The 15,054-nt window shown below is 46.7% G+C and overlaps 1 protein-coding gene across 2 annotated transcripts in view; it reads left to right on the forward strand.

Annotated features, from left to right (window-relative positions):
- The first annotated feature begins 1,234 nt into the window (after positions 1–1,234).
- The window catches only part of MYZAP (myocardial zonula adherens protein), a 94,153-nt gene continuing 80,333 nt past the window's right edge, over positions 1,235–15,054 (forward strand). For both annotated transcript variants that reach the window (XM_021940605.2, XM_031668620.1), the window contains exons 1-2: positions 1,235–1,435; positions 13,848–13,934. In XM_021940605.2, the coding sequence (XP_021796297.2) occupies positions 1,361–1,435; positions 13,848–13,934 (162 nt within the window). In that variant the 5' untranslated portion in view covers positions 1,235–1,360. The remainder of the gene's footprint in view (positions 1,436–13,847; positions 13,935–15,054) is intronic.

Below are 15,054 nucleotides of genomic sequence, written 5' to 3' on the forward strand. Positions count from 1 at the left end.
GCCATTGGGCATTCAGAGAGGGTCAAGGCCTGGCCTCTGCCCTCCAGAAGGAGAGGGGACAGGCACGCACATGGATAACTCTAACAGAAGACACGGTCCCACAGAGCTGCTAAGTTCCTGAGCATGAGTGTTTGGGGAAGGGGTTTCCGGAGAGCTCAGTGGGGAGGCAGTGCTTGACCTGGGCTTTGAAGGACCAGTAGACATAGATTGTGTCTTTCCTTGCTGAAAACCACTTTGTCCTCAAGACAAAGACCAAATTTCCAACTAAGCACACAGGTTCCTCATGATCTCCTCAGCTCCCTTCTGCTGCTTCTCCACTGTTCTTTCTGTGCACTGTGATACTTGCAATTCTTGAAACATATTTTATACCTTCCCATGCTTTCCTTCCATCTTTGTGCATGCTAGTTCTTTTGACCTGGGACTCCCTCCTCCCTCTGTTAGGAGACAGCAGAGGGGACAAGCAAGGCACTGGGGACGGACTGGGGGATTCATATCCTACCTTTGCCACTGAGAGGCCAGTGGGGCACCTGCTGTGTTCCTCAATCCCTAGGTGAGTCAATGTCTTCATCTCCAAAACGGGGATACTGGGTAACAACAGTGACTCCCTCAAAGGGCACTGGTGAGGATTAAATGCGGTAACATACGCAAAGTGCTCGCCAGGCAGGCCCACAGTAATCACTGAATAAATATGGACAGTGTGGCCCACTCCTACTTGCATTTCAGGTCCTAGCTTAGTCATCACCTCCTCTGAGGTTGGCTGTGTGCTCCCGTAAGACACGGATCTCCTCTTCTACCATAGCCCGGCACCTGTCATCCCCACCAGACTGCAAACTCCCCGAGGCCAAGAGCCTGTCGACTGGGCTGGCTGCTGGTGCGGACGCATAATAGGCATTCAGGAAATACTGAATGACACGGGGTGAGGGTCCCAGTGATCCGAGGGCGTGCAGAGGCTGTAGGGGGCAGTTCGGGGTGGGGGAAGGTCATGAGACCGAATGGGCAGGCGGACCTCAACTCTGCGGGGGACAGAGAGAGTGTGGGGGTCCAGGCTGTCCAGGGCTCCTTCTTGCCCTGGGACTGACCCTGGGAGGGCTCAGCACCCTGGGAGAGGATGGTGCTCAACTTTAACCGGGTCGGCGCCCTCGGGAGAAAATGCAGCCTGACTGGTCGGGTGAGCAGGCTCGGCCCCGCCCCGCCCCGGCCCGGCCCCGCCTCCGGCCCCACCCCCGGGTCTTCCCGGTGCAGCTGGAGCTACAAGTATCCTGCGCCGTCCCGCGTCGCCCCCGCGCAGGGCGGGCCCCGCACGCTTATTCGGCCCGGGAGGAACGCCGGCGTCCAGCCCGCTACCGACCGCCGCTGCGGGATGCTGCGCTCCACGTCCACGGTCACCCTGCTCTCGGGCGGCGCCGCCAGGACGCCCGGGGCGCCCAGCAGGAGGGTGAGTAGCTGGGGGCGGGAGCCGCCGCCGTCCAGTTCCCCCATCCCGGCCGCCCTCTCTAGAGGGGACTAGGGATGGGAAAACTCGGGAGCCAGCACCTGGCCCCGACGCCCCACCCTGGGCTCAACTCCCCGGTCCTGTGCCGGCTCTGGCAGTGACCCTCCCTCTTGAGGTTTCAGGGGGCCCACCAGCTGGCAGGAGACGGCTTAGGGGACTTTATGGAATTCCCAGAGATTTCCTCTCCTTCCTGCCTCTCTGTCAAGCCGAGTTTATTGGTGGCACCAGTTTAAAAATCAAGGAAGGCATTTGTGCACTGTCCCTACCTTGAGACCGAAAATAAAGAATGTATTTAAAACTCAAACTTTCCTTCTTCCATTAATTAAAAGAAAGACGGCGTCACTTGTGTCCACTAGTGATAGGGTAATTCTGGAGTGGGATTAGCCAAGCCGGGCACCACTGTGCAAACCAGAACAGCATCCGGCCGCCCAGGAGCCCAACTGTGTGGGACTCTGGTTTATGTAAACCACTTCTTTCTGATTTAAATATTAGTACAGTGACAACAGTGGCAGCACTGAAAGCCCGGGACAGCATCTCCAGGGAATGTTTCCCTTTGGAAGTGCTGTTTCTTTTTTTATCTTTGTGCCATCTTTTCCCATCTCTCCAGATGTTCTATAAAAGAAATACTCCATCTTTCTAACAGGGTCAACACCTTCGAGCAACTGCCAGGGGCTTGGCTGGTGGCTTTTTAGTTCTTCCATTTATCATGATCTTCAGTACTTATCATTTGGTACCTCTTTACTCTGAGACTTCTGTAATCGTGTTTCCTTAAGATTTAAACAGGTGGTTAAGTCCAAAGCAAAACCCCCACTGGTCCTCCCGTCTGCGTGCAGGTCTTGGACCTGCTTATTTGCTTTTACATGTCTTAAGCGAGTGATGGTGGTCACCTTATAAGCTGTCTTTCTTTAGCTCTAGAAGAAAGATGTGTTACTCTTGGGCATAGGCCAACTGATGGATTCTGAGGTGTGCGTGTGTGTGCACTCACCAGACACTTAGGTTGTGTACACACATGCACGCGCACACACACACACATCTCAGAATCCATCAGTTGGCTCACGCCCAAGACTGACAGAACTCCAGTTGTCCAATCATTAGCATCATAGAATAAGATCCACATTGGGTCCAAGGGGGTTTCCAACCACAGTCCTGGCCTTGCTCTAAGTTGGGTGTTTGTATTTTTCTATGGAAATCTTTCTCAATTTGAACACAATTGCAACTGAGAAAGAATGAAGTCACTGAAAAGCTAATCCTGAGCCCTGAGAGGATCATATGTGTAACCAGACTGCATGAATTGCATGAAATTCTCTGTAACTTCCCTTCCAGAGCTGGGGATTAGTTGGGGTACCTAACCTAATATGGTGGATTGATGCAAAAGTGACTAGTATACCAGATCACATTTCTGAAGATTTTTGCTCAAACATTTCCTTCGGAGTATTTCTTTAATTGTAGGTGCTTTGGTGTCAGGCACATTGTGACACTCTTGAAAAGACTTTGCCTTTTGAATAAGATGGCAGACATATTTTGGACTGGAGAACTCAGGGCTCAGGTTCAGGCCATGCAGGGCTGTCCTGAATACACTGGTACTTGTTTATGGAAAGAAGCTATCTAAAGGGTGTCGGGTTCCCCCCAACTTTATGGTTTCTAGTTCTGCTCATGATTTGCAGATGTTACAGGTACTATCTGTGTGTGTGCTGGGGATTGTGTGTGTGATGGGAAGCTGTGAGATATTGATTAATTGATTTATTGAACATTCATAAACTTTTTTCTGTGTGGTAAAGGGCTGGCATTGGGGTCCACTCTACCTGTAGAGGCAGACATTGTCCCAAACTAACATCAAACAAAGTGGTGATGGTTATAGTGAGGTGAAGAGTTTACAAAGTTCTGTAGAAGCTAAAATAAACGTTCTTCCTGAGACATCAGGGGAAGGCTCTCACTACAGGTATGTTTTTATGAGATGGAGTCTCACTCTGTCACCCAGGCTGGAGTGCAGTGGTGTGATCTCGGCTCACTGCAGCCTCTACCTCCCAGGTTCAATCAGTCCTCTTGCCTCAGCTTCCTGAGTAGCTGGGACTACAGGTGCACATCACCATGCTCGGCTAATTTTTGTATTTTTAGTGGAGACGGGGTTTCATCATGTTGGCCAGCCTGGTCTTGAACTCCTGACCTCAAGTGATCCAGCTGCGTCAGCCTCCCAAAGTGCTGGGATTACAGGCATAAGCCACCCCGCCCCGCCTACAGGTGATGTTTGAGTTTAATCTTGCAGGATGAGTAGAATTTGTAGGGAAATTGACGTTATTGGGATACTGAAAGGAGGAAATAATCATCTCACTGGAATACTTGGCATATATAGTAATGTACTGCATAACCACATTTCGGTCAACAACAGTCAGCATATATGATGGTGTTGGAATGGTAGGCTATATCATATCTCCTAGGTGTGTGGTAGGCTATACCATCTAGGTTTGTATAAGTGCACTCTATGATGTTTACGCAACGACAAAAATCACACATGATGCATTTCTCAGAATGCATCTCCATGTTTAAATGACACATGACTACTTTATGATGATGGCAAATTGGACCTGCTTTGGGACAAAATGCCTATTGTTTAGGAAAGCAGGAACAGGATGTCCTGAAAATAAAATTGTAGACCAAATAATCATTGGAAGTGTACCTGAAGTTGAAAGTTGTTCAGTAAATACTGTATTGTTCTGTTATTCCTCTCTGATGGTGGACAAGTGATGGTCTTGAACATGTTAGCCATTAAAATTGTATTTCTGGTTCATCCAAAGAGCTCACCAAGTTTGGGACTGCAGGGGAAACCAGCCTATGTGCGTCCAGATATTCAAGCCAACCAGAAGTGGTGGTGACAGCTGACACTGAGCAGGGACTCCTGCGAGCCAGCTGCCAAGGGTTATGTGGCTGACTGGACTGTCACCAGCTAGCCTTTGTTCAATGGCTGCCACCTGCAATTTGTATTTCCTTCTTATCTGAAATCATCTCTCAAGGAAAAAAAAACAAACAGGTGGCGAGAGTAATTTCTGTCAGCTGATAAACAAAGCTCTGAAAGGCATTTATGGATGCCAACCAGCAGAAGTTGTGAAATTAAAAAAACTCCCTTCAAACCAGTTGTGCACTAAAAATAGTTTTATCTATGGCAACAGCAGGAAGACAAATTGACTGGAGAATAACCACAGCCAGAAGATGACCTTGGGGAATGGGGGGAAACAATTTTAAAGATATTGACTTTGCTTCATGCTTTTGAAAGGAATTTTATAAATGCCAGTTAGTCTTGCTAAATGGGCCTTTGAAATGGAAGGTTCGTTGTGTGGCTAGGTTGTGTGCTTTGTGGGGAAGGCATGTGTTGCTTTGTGGCTTCCCCGCAAAGCACACAACCCAGCCACACAACCGACCTTTTGGCATGATACTTATTGCCGAGTATTTTTGGCTAAGCTGTTCCGCTCCCGGGCTGTGGAATGATAGACCTGTCAAGGATCTTCTCCAGCACCTTGCTCTCTTGATAATAAGAGACTGTTGACTGGTGTTGCTGGTATCATGACTCCTCACTGGCACAGAATAAAAACAAAACAAAACCCAGCAAGGTCACAGGATAGGACTATCTCCTAGCCTGCCCTTGCTGATATTTCTTTCTATTTGGCAAAGGCTTCCTCTGTTAAACACTGGAATGGGCCTGCTAGTCATTGTTCCTTGGCTAATGTGCCCCTCTCTTATGTCCCATTGTTGCCTGACTGGCTGAAAGTAAAGAATTCTCCTTAGCTGACTTCTGAATGATCAGACAGGTGTTTACCGCACTCCCCTTTCTCAGGAGACAGGAACGTCTGTGCACGTAAGCTCTCTATCATCCCACAGGTTCTGAGGAAGGGACCCAGATGTTGTGGGACCCTTGGCATCTGGTGGAAGGAAGCTGGCTGCAGCATTCATTGGGGAAGGGGAGGTGGATCCTGCTGCACCCAGAAAACAGACTGGCTGCACGCAGGGCCCTCCTGAGCCAGCCCCGATGGGCTAAGTTGTGAGGGTTTGGAACCATGGCGTCCTCTGGGCTAAGGGCAGGGCTTAAACCACTGCTGGTCAAAAATGACAGTTGTAGGCTCAGAAAAAAAGGTGCTCAGCTCTATGCTTTTTTTCTTTCACCTTGCCTTGTTTGATATAGGATGAACAGACGTGAATTCTGGAGACTCGTAAGGAAACTTGATTTCTCCTAGACATTTATGGAGATCCCATGGCTTTTCCACAAAAGATGTGGGATGTAATTTTGACCCATTTGTCTCTGGGGCACTGATGGAGTGCTGTGTATGAGGTCCCTGTTGTAGTTCACCTATGCCGTGCATCCGTATATGAACAAGAGACCTGGAGGCTGGTGTCACCAAGCCCTGGTCACTGGGGAAGCTTTCAAGTCAATTAGCCTTAAATGTTCTTGTCTAATTGAGTTCAAGGAGCTATGGGCGCAGGGCTGACTAACTAGAGACCATGTTAAATATTTCAACCCAAGATACTTCTCAGCACTCATCATGCCTTATGGTCTTATGGAGTTCCAGTACTTCTCCAGCACACAAAAGAGCAATACAGTGGTGTTTACCTCTTTCCCTCTTTGGTGAGTGATAGTTCCTAAGTGTCAACCACACTCCTGGCTCTTTTTCACTCTTAAGGGCCAGGGTGATCTTTCTAAAATGCTAAATCTAGTCTCCTGACTCCTCTGCTTCAAGAGCCTCCTCGGTACTGCAAGGAAAAAGTTCACACTCCTTAGGGTAGCATCCAGGCCCTCTGGCTGGGCCCATGCCTGTCCTGTTTCCCCTCCCTATATGTACTCTTCTCAGATATTCCGAATCGTTTGCCATTCCCCTGAGCTTTCGATGCTGTTCCTTGCCTCTTTGTTTTTCTTCATGTTTCTCCTCTGATAAGGGTTGTCTCCTCCAAGAAGCCTGCCCTGAACCCTGAACCCTCCTTCTCGTGTTCCTCTAGAGGCCTGTGCATGCCACCATTACTTGTGTCACCTATGATTGCCTACTGGAAGACAGGGCTTAGGAACCACCCCTCCCCAGACCTGGTGGAATAGGCACTTAAAAACAGAAATCTCACCAGGTCCTGCAGGAGCCACGGTTAACATTGAATGGGCAAATGGAAAAACAGGAAGAGAAGCTTTGGGTTAAAGCCATCCCATCACCTCTGACCCACCTGGGCAGGAAACGGGTGACAAATACGTGGGAACACTGGCCCAGGTGAGGAGTTTGACAGTTCTGGGAAGTCCTCCAAATATTCGAGTTGCCTCATCCTGCTGCACAGTTGGAGCTTCATCCCTTTGATTCAGTCAGTGGTTCTCAACCGGTTATACACAGAATCACTGGCAGGCTTAAAATAATCATGTCGAGTCCTCATCCCAAACCAATTAACTGGGAACCTCTGGAAGTACAGAAAAGCTAGGAAGCTTCCCAGGCGATTCTAATATGCAGCAAGCTAAGAATATTTCTTTAAGCATTACTCTCTTCTATAGCTTTCTTGGAAATGCAGACACTCCTGGGACAGTGTTGCAGAAAGGACCCTTGGGCCTTGTGGGATGAAGGGCAGGGTGGTGGTGGGGCAGGGCGGGGGAGTCCTCACACTCCCAAGTCACACTGGTATCTTTGTGTGCCTTCATCCACCTGTGTTTTCTCTCTAGATCTTGGCGTTTGGGGCACATTGTGTGCCTGATACAGAACGCAGCCACAGAGAGCAGGAATGTTTTGTATGCCTCTGAGCTAAGAATGGTTTTTACAGGGGCCTGCAAAACCTAAATATTTACTGTCTGGCTCTCTACAGAAAAAGTTCGCCCCACCCTGATGTAGATAACTGGGCTGCAAGTTCAGGGCCACAGCAGAGCCAAGAGGTCTAATCTAGATGGAGCATGCTCCGTTCCGCATGCAGCCTGCTGCAGGCTCCTGGGATTTGCTACTTGTGCTGAGCAGAGAGTCTGGGGTCTGTTCCCCGCAGCCACACTTACAAGGGCCCCACCTTTTGTCATTAAGGGGAGCTGGGCAGGGACCCACAGTCACAAAGTGGAACAGGCCTGAGAGAAATGTAAATACACTCGGCTAATTTCCTCAGGGAAATCCATCTCTGTAAACTGTTTAGCAAACCCCTGTCACCTCCCTGAGTCATCTTCTCCACCCCCTTTTTATTTGAGATGGATATTTTTCCCCTCGGTGAACCCAGGTGCCCGAAGTTGAGAGCATGATGATACTGGATCTGCAGAGTACCCCCTAAGTAAGACCCAGGCCATCCGTTCTCCACAAAAGGGTCAGAAACAAGGCCCAAGGGGACCCATGTCTCTGGGGCACTGATGGAGCGCCCCCAGAGGCCCTGAGTTGCCAAAAAGGGTTTTGTTGTGCTTTTTCTTGTGGAGGAAACCTGAATGCTACCTGTCCCTCCCTTGCTATCCCTCCCAGGAGGGTTGGTTTCAAGAAAGTGCAAGGCATTCCAGGGAGTTTCAGCTATATTCTTACTTTGTTTTAGTTCAACCTAAAAAAACTACAAAACCCAGTGCTGAGCGAGTGCCCATCATGTGTTGATACTATGCTAAGCACGGTAGGGGCTATAAAAGTAGTGATGGTACAAAGCTTGTTTGGTCACTCCCCCTGTGTTTTCCCTTCCATCCATGTTGTAGTGCATGGAACACAGGAGACGCTGAAAATGACCAGTTGGATTATTGAATGAACTCAGATTTGAATGTTAATCTCTTCCTCCAAAGATTTGAATGGCTCCTTATTGTCTTCTGACTAGAGCCAGTGCTTCTCTATCATGCATTTGTAGACTGATAGCTCAGCCCCTACCTATTTGTTCATTTTCCTGTCCTACCCAGGCTTAGGTTCTTATTCTTGGAACTTGCCAGCTTCTGTGCACTTGGCACAGACTGGAACGCTTTGCCTGATAGCTGTTGTTGTTATGATGGTGGGTTCTCCAAACCTCACTGACCTGAGAAGTTCTTCCTGTCCTTCTATACCCAGCTCAAATGGTATCCCGAGGGACTTTCCCATGTACTCCCACCTCCCGTTAAGATTAGTGTTCTTCTTCCTATATTCCCGTGATAATAAACAATGCTGACAGAGTGCTTAATGCGTGCCAGAAATTGTCCTAAGCTCTTTACACACATTAGCTAATTTAATCCTCACAACTTTCCTAAGAGGGTGCAGTATTGTTAGCTCTGTTTTATAACTAGGGTAATGGAAGTACTGAAGACTAAGTGGCTTTCCAAAGGTCTCAAAGCTAGTAGGTGTCAGAACCAATATTGGAAGCCAGGAAGTGCATTTTCACTGTGCTTTAACCACAAAGCTATCCTGTCTCCATACACCTTGTATTGGTTATTCCAAGTGTTCTTGATTGCCTTGTTGTTATTTCAAGTGTTATTGATTGCCTTGTTGGGGTATATTTCTAGATTATGTACTCCTTGGGGGCACAGCTATTTTTTTTTTGCCATCGTGGTACCCTCATAGTCCCTAAAAAGTATTTTGCAAGTAGTGGGTGCTCATTAACTGAGTAATAAAGTACGCTGAGTCCAGCTTCCTGCTTTGATTCCCTGGAAGAGACCCTTGCCCCCAGGGACAGCTGGTCAGGTAGCAGTGGTGTTCAGGGTAGGATGCAGTTCTTTGCATTGTTCATAACACAAGCCCTGAACAAGCTGCTTTGGGAACCCCTGGGAATAAAGTGCCCTACCTGCCCTTCAGGCACTGCCAAGCCTGGGGCAGCTCTGGAGATTGTGTATATGAGTTTCAGGAGACCATGGAGATCAGCCTCGTAAAATGCTCGGAGGTAAGGAATGTTGCCTTGATGTTACTCAGGGGAAGATTTTCCCATGGGGAGATTGCTGAAAGTGAATGAATGGAGGGAGGTAGATTGTACTCAGTCAACTTTATGGGTGGTTCAGGGGTTACTGTCCTTAGTGCTTCTGTTAGGGATTCAGCCTACCTTTTAGACCTTTAGAATGTGCCTCTTGCCGCTCCTGAAGCAGTCCTGTGGAAGGATTAGTCTCTTTCTGGATCTGTCTCTTTCTGACATATTTTCTCCCAGTCTTTATTATTACTATTACTATTACTATTTTAATAAAAAACTTACATATACTTAACATTGTTGCCACCAACACAGAAATATGTTTCCTTAAGAATATTTTCCCCCTACATCTACACAAGTTATCAGGGAATATTTAAAAAATAAAAATAGGATTATTCTTAATGTTTTGTTCTGCAACTTTCTTTTTTCCCCATGACCATACATTTGGCTGTCTTGTAAGGAATATGTGTGATCCTGTTCTAAGCTGGGTTTAAATTGCTCCTGAACAGCCAGTCCATCAGTGGGTCAGTATTTATTAAAGAAAAACCCGCTGTGCTCCTTAATATTTTGATAAAGCACCTCTGTTGACAAGAGTAAACTTTAAACAGGGTGCTGCAGTAGCCTCAAGCACCTGCTGCAACTGCCAAGTGTCTTTGAAGTCGTGTGTTTTATTTTACAAGTTCATTTTATTTTATGCATTCTGTTTACCTTGTGGCTTTGTATACCTCGGGGTATTACTCAGTGTGAGAGCTTCATATAAGGGTTGCCCAGCCCATCATAGGAAGCATGTTGAGGAATATAGATGGGCAGATGAAGAATGGGCTCAAGCCAGGGGAGGGACCATCTCACTTTGGAGTGATTGGACCCATGGGGTCCCCTTTCTGAAAATTATGACCGTTAAGGACTACCCCTCTAAAATAATCAACCAACTGAAAGTCATCACTTACAGTGTTAATGTCTCTGATTCATTGACCAAATTGTTATTTTCATGGAAACAGGGCTGTGAGGCTAAGCAGGTCTGTTTCATTTTGAAGCATATAGTGTGATGATAACATCTAGATAATAGTAAAAATATCTGGCTGTGTGCAGTGGCTCATGCCTGTAATCCCAACACATTTGGAGGCCAAGACAGGAGGATTGCTTGAGCCCAGGAGTCTGAGACCCACGTGGGCAACATAGTAAGACTCTTTGTCTACCAAAATAAAAAATTAGCCAGGCATGGTGATGCTTGCCTGTGGTCCCAGCTGTTTGTGGGGCTGAGGTTGGAGAATCACTTGAGCCCAGGAAACTGAGGCTGCAGTGCTATGACTGCACCACTGCACTCCAGCCTGGGCAACAGAGCAAGGCCCAGTCTCAGAATAAATAAATAACCAAATCAAAATAAAAATATCTAATATTCATAGAGGCTTACTATGTGACACTCTCCTTTTATCCCATTTTACTCTTGAGATTCAGAGAGATTAAGTAACTTTCCCATAGACACACAGATAGTAGATGTTGGTGCCTGTGTGTGTGTGCTCGCGCATAGGATATATGTACATGTGTGCACACTCGTGTGTGTGTGTGTGTGTATGGGATGTGGTGCAGGAGAAAAGGACTTCCTTTTCCTTGCAGAATTATGCATGGACTAGACCCAGCCTAACAGGAGATTGTTGAGCACCACAGGTTTGGACTGTCTATATGGTCTGAGTTACACTTTGATGCTTGTGCAAATGGTTGAAACCAGTCTGAGGGGCCTGGAGCCAGAGGGTTGCCTTTCTCTGGAGAGATTCAAGATTCCCATCAGCGTTGTTGCCCATCAGGAAAGAGAGCTACCTGGTAGTATGGCTTGGTTTCTTTTTGGCCAATATGACTGACGGTGAGCTTTGAAGGTTGCTTGCAAAGTTGACCGCACAAGAGGCAATGATAACCGTGGGGGTCAGGCCACATCTGATTCCGGGGGCCCCTGGGGGATGATGCTTGCCAAGAGGAGGATGAGGATGGAGAGGGATCTTGAAACCAGGTCATGCGATTTAAAGAACTGGGGTTGTTTTGTCCAGAAGAAAGGAGGTTCAAGGGACAGGAGGACTGTCTAGAGAAAGGGGAATTATTTTGCAGTCCAAGGACAACCCTGGGTCCATTAGGTAGAAATTCTGGTGTAAGCTCAGATCAGGAAGTTAGAGGGGCCTGGTAGCAAAGTGCAATGCCTTGGAGGGCGGCAGTAGTATATGTGGAAGTGCTAACATGGGTCCCAAACCTGGGATCCCTAACCTGTTCATGGAATATGAACAGGCTGGTGCCACCTGTCAGGTACATTTTTGGGTGCTGGGTTTCTTCACAGGTGGGCAGGTTGAACTCAAGAGGTGTTTGACGTTCCCTGTAGCTCTGGGCTTCTAGGCTGCAGGTTAGTTTTGCTCAGAGGCCACCCTGTGGACCAGTGCAGATCTGTGACCCTGCCAACCAGACCGGGGCGGGGGTGGAAAGGGTTTGTTTGCTAGGGCTGCCGTGAAAACTACCACAACGCCAGTGGCTTAAACAACAGAAATTTCTTGTCTCACAGTTCTGGAGGTTAGTGGCTCAAAATGAAGGTATTGGCAAGGTTGGTTTCTTCTGAGGTCTACGAAGGAACTATCTATTCCAGGCCCTTCTCCTTGGCTGTTGACAGGTCATCTTAATGTTTATATGACGTTCACCCTGTATGTGTATCTGTCCCCAGATTTTGCACTCTTATAAGGACACCAGTCATTTTGATTTAGGGCCACGCTTATGATCTCATTTTTACTTGATTACCTCTATAAAGACCCTGTCTCCAAATAAGGTCACATTCTGAGATGCCAGGAAAGTGATTAGGACTTTAATGGATGAATTTTAGGGGGATGCAATTCAATTCATACTAGGGCGCAAACAGCACTCCCATGAATCGAGCCCATATGGCATTTCAGGCATGTGATGGGGGCCATGAGTATAAGAGCTAAGAATGAACTAATTTGAACCCAGAGACTGCCTGGGTTCAAATCTCAGTTCTGCCATTTCCCAGCCATGTAACCCTTCAGAGGCTTAGCTTACTTATCTGCAAAATGGGGCAGGTAAGAGAATCTATTACCATAGGTTTGTGGTGAGGGTTAAATGAATAAATACCTGTAAAGCACTTAGAAGGTTCCTATACATGGTTAGCTATTACTATTATTACTGTTATTGTCCCCTTGTACTACAGATGATAGTAGTCCATTTTTCACGCTGTTGAGTAGGAATATGACTTTGCTCCTAGTCACCCTTTGTCAACAGAATATGATAAATCACACAAGTTGTAGCTTCTCTCACTGAATGGTGTAATGCTTTTTTATTTTTAACAGAAATGGTACAACTTAGACTTTAAAAAATCATTTAGGAACCTTTATGCAATATTTCTGTGAACTTTGTTGGCAACCTTTAATAAACTGACATGAGGATCTCAGTGACTAGTGACAAATGTTCATGCTGGTATAGCTAATTAAGGAGTCAGATGTCTTACCAACTCGTAAGCATTACATTTTCTTCTCCTATGCCTTTCCAGCTAACTGTCTTATTTTTAGTCTGTATTAAGCAAACAGGGACAGCTTTTTAAAAATTTTTAATTGTAGCAACGTACTTGTGAGATTTACCATTTTGACCCTTTTTAAGTGTATAGTTCAGTAGCATTAAGTGCATCCACACTGTTGTGCAAATGGCACCACCATCTATCTCTAGGATTTTTTTCATCTTCCCAAACTGGGATTCCATGCCCTTTAAATACTAACTTTCCCTGTATTTTTACCTGCTGGCCACCACGGTTCCACTTTCTGTCTGTATGATTTTGATTACTCCTGGTATCTCATCTAAGTAGAATCATACAGTATTTGTCTTTTTGCCACTGGCTTATCTCACTTAGCAAAGTGTCTTCAAGGTTTATCCATGTTGTAGCATGTGTCAGAATTTCCTTCCTTTTTAATATTGGGTAATATTCCATTGTATGTATAAATCATATTTTGTTTATCCATTCATCTGTCAACAGACATTTGGGTTGCTCCCACCTTTTGGCTATTGTGAATAATGCTGCTATGAACATGGGTATGTGGACTTTTTTGAAAAAAAGTTGTGATTAAACATGTACATGTATATTATAGAAAAATTAAGTATATAGGCAAGTAGAAAGCACCCTCCCATCCCAATAGAGATATCCACTGTACATAGTTTGGCTTCTGTCCCTCTAGCTATATTTTTGCCTATACTTGTGAAATGAGATCATTCTATACATACTGTTATGGAACCTGAGCCATTGGTAAAGAAATGTTTGAAATGGATCAAGTGATGTGGTAGTTTCCTTCTTTGAGCCCCAGGGTGGTGGTTCCCTGTGCTGTACCAAGCTGGCCTGGTACTGTGAAGATAAGGCTGGCCTTATCTCCTGTATGGCTCCTGTATGATCAGGGCAGTGATCCCCATTGGAAGTAGGGGAAACAGGCTGTGAGAAGCCCAAGGTCATCTGGCTCTTTCTGCCCCAAATGCTGACTCCTAACTGGCCTCTCCTTTCCCTCTCTTCTAGGCAAATGTTTGTAGACTACGGCTGACCGTACCTCCTGAGAGTCCAGTTCCTGAGCAAAGTGAAAAGAAGATTGAGAGAAAGGAGCAGGTAAGGTATCTCTGAGGCAAAGCCCCGAAAAGTTCCAGTCTCTACCCTTAACCCACTCTCCCATCTCCTAACCAGGCCATTTCCAGAGGCTGAGTGTTTGCGCCCCTGTTGAGGAGAAGACCCCCTCAACCTTCCCACCTCATCTCCCGTCTTCCCAGAAGACAGAGAGCTCTCCCCAGCTGGCTCTGCCAGCGACGTGCCCTGCTCTTGTTTCTTGGTGAACACTGTGGCTTTGTGTTGCCTTGAAGCTGCAGGGACACTGGCCTTAGTGACAGGTGCTATGGCAGGGAATGTGGGTTTTTCTGAAACAGCCCAATCCAGTTGCATCAAAGGGCCTATTGTGAGCAGCTGGCGGGGCTGGAGCCTTTCTCAGCAGCTTGGAGCAGCAGCCGGGGGCCCTGCTCCCGCAGAAGAGAGGAAGGCCTGGCAGGCAGCATGGTGCGGGGAAAGGACACTTTCTTGGCTGGGGGTAGGAGGCATTCCGCAAACATTTTTGTGCCAGCTCTTGTGCTAAGTCCTGAGGCCAAGAAGATAAGTATGTCCTTGCCTTGGAGGAATTTGCAGTTTTCTGGGTGAGACAATGATGATGTGATATTTCAGGTGTTAGGATCCATCCCTGTAAGACGGAATCTGGGAACACAGAGAAGGAAATAACTGACTGCTTAGGAGGTGACCGTGAAGTAGGAGGCTTGAAGGATAAAGAGGAGGTCCTGCTGACCTCTAGGCCTGTGGTCCTGGCCAACCCATTTTACTCATTCATAATTATGGGGCACCTACTGCATTCCAGGCACTGTTCTAGACAGTAGGAGTATAGTAGTGAACAAAGCAGTCAACCAAATCTGTCATCCATGTAACTTACATTCTAGTGGGACAAGAATGAAAGTAAACAAAATAATGAAGTACATTTTATAGAGGTTAGGAGGTGGTAAGTGCTGATGGAGACAAAGTAAAAGAAGAGGATGGGGTGCTAGGAAGTAGGCAGTACTTTTTCTTGTGCATGTATTTTATATGATTATAAAATAAAATAAAATGATATGATATAAATGTCATAAATGGAGTCATGACGTAGTGACCTCTGGAAATGCAAGCCTTGCTTTGGGGTTAACCATGAATGTGGTCA

This window comes from Papio anubis, chromosome 7, assembly GCF_008728515.1.
Source record: "Papio anubis isolate 15944 chromosome 7, Panubis1.0, whole genome shotgun sequence".
NCBI classification, from domain to species: domain Eukaryota; kingdom Metazoa; phylum Chordata; class Mammalia; order Primates; family Cercopithecidae; genus Papio; species Papio anubis.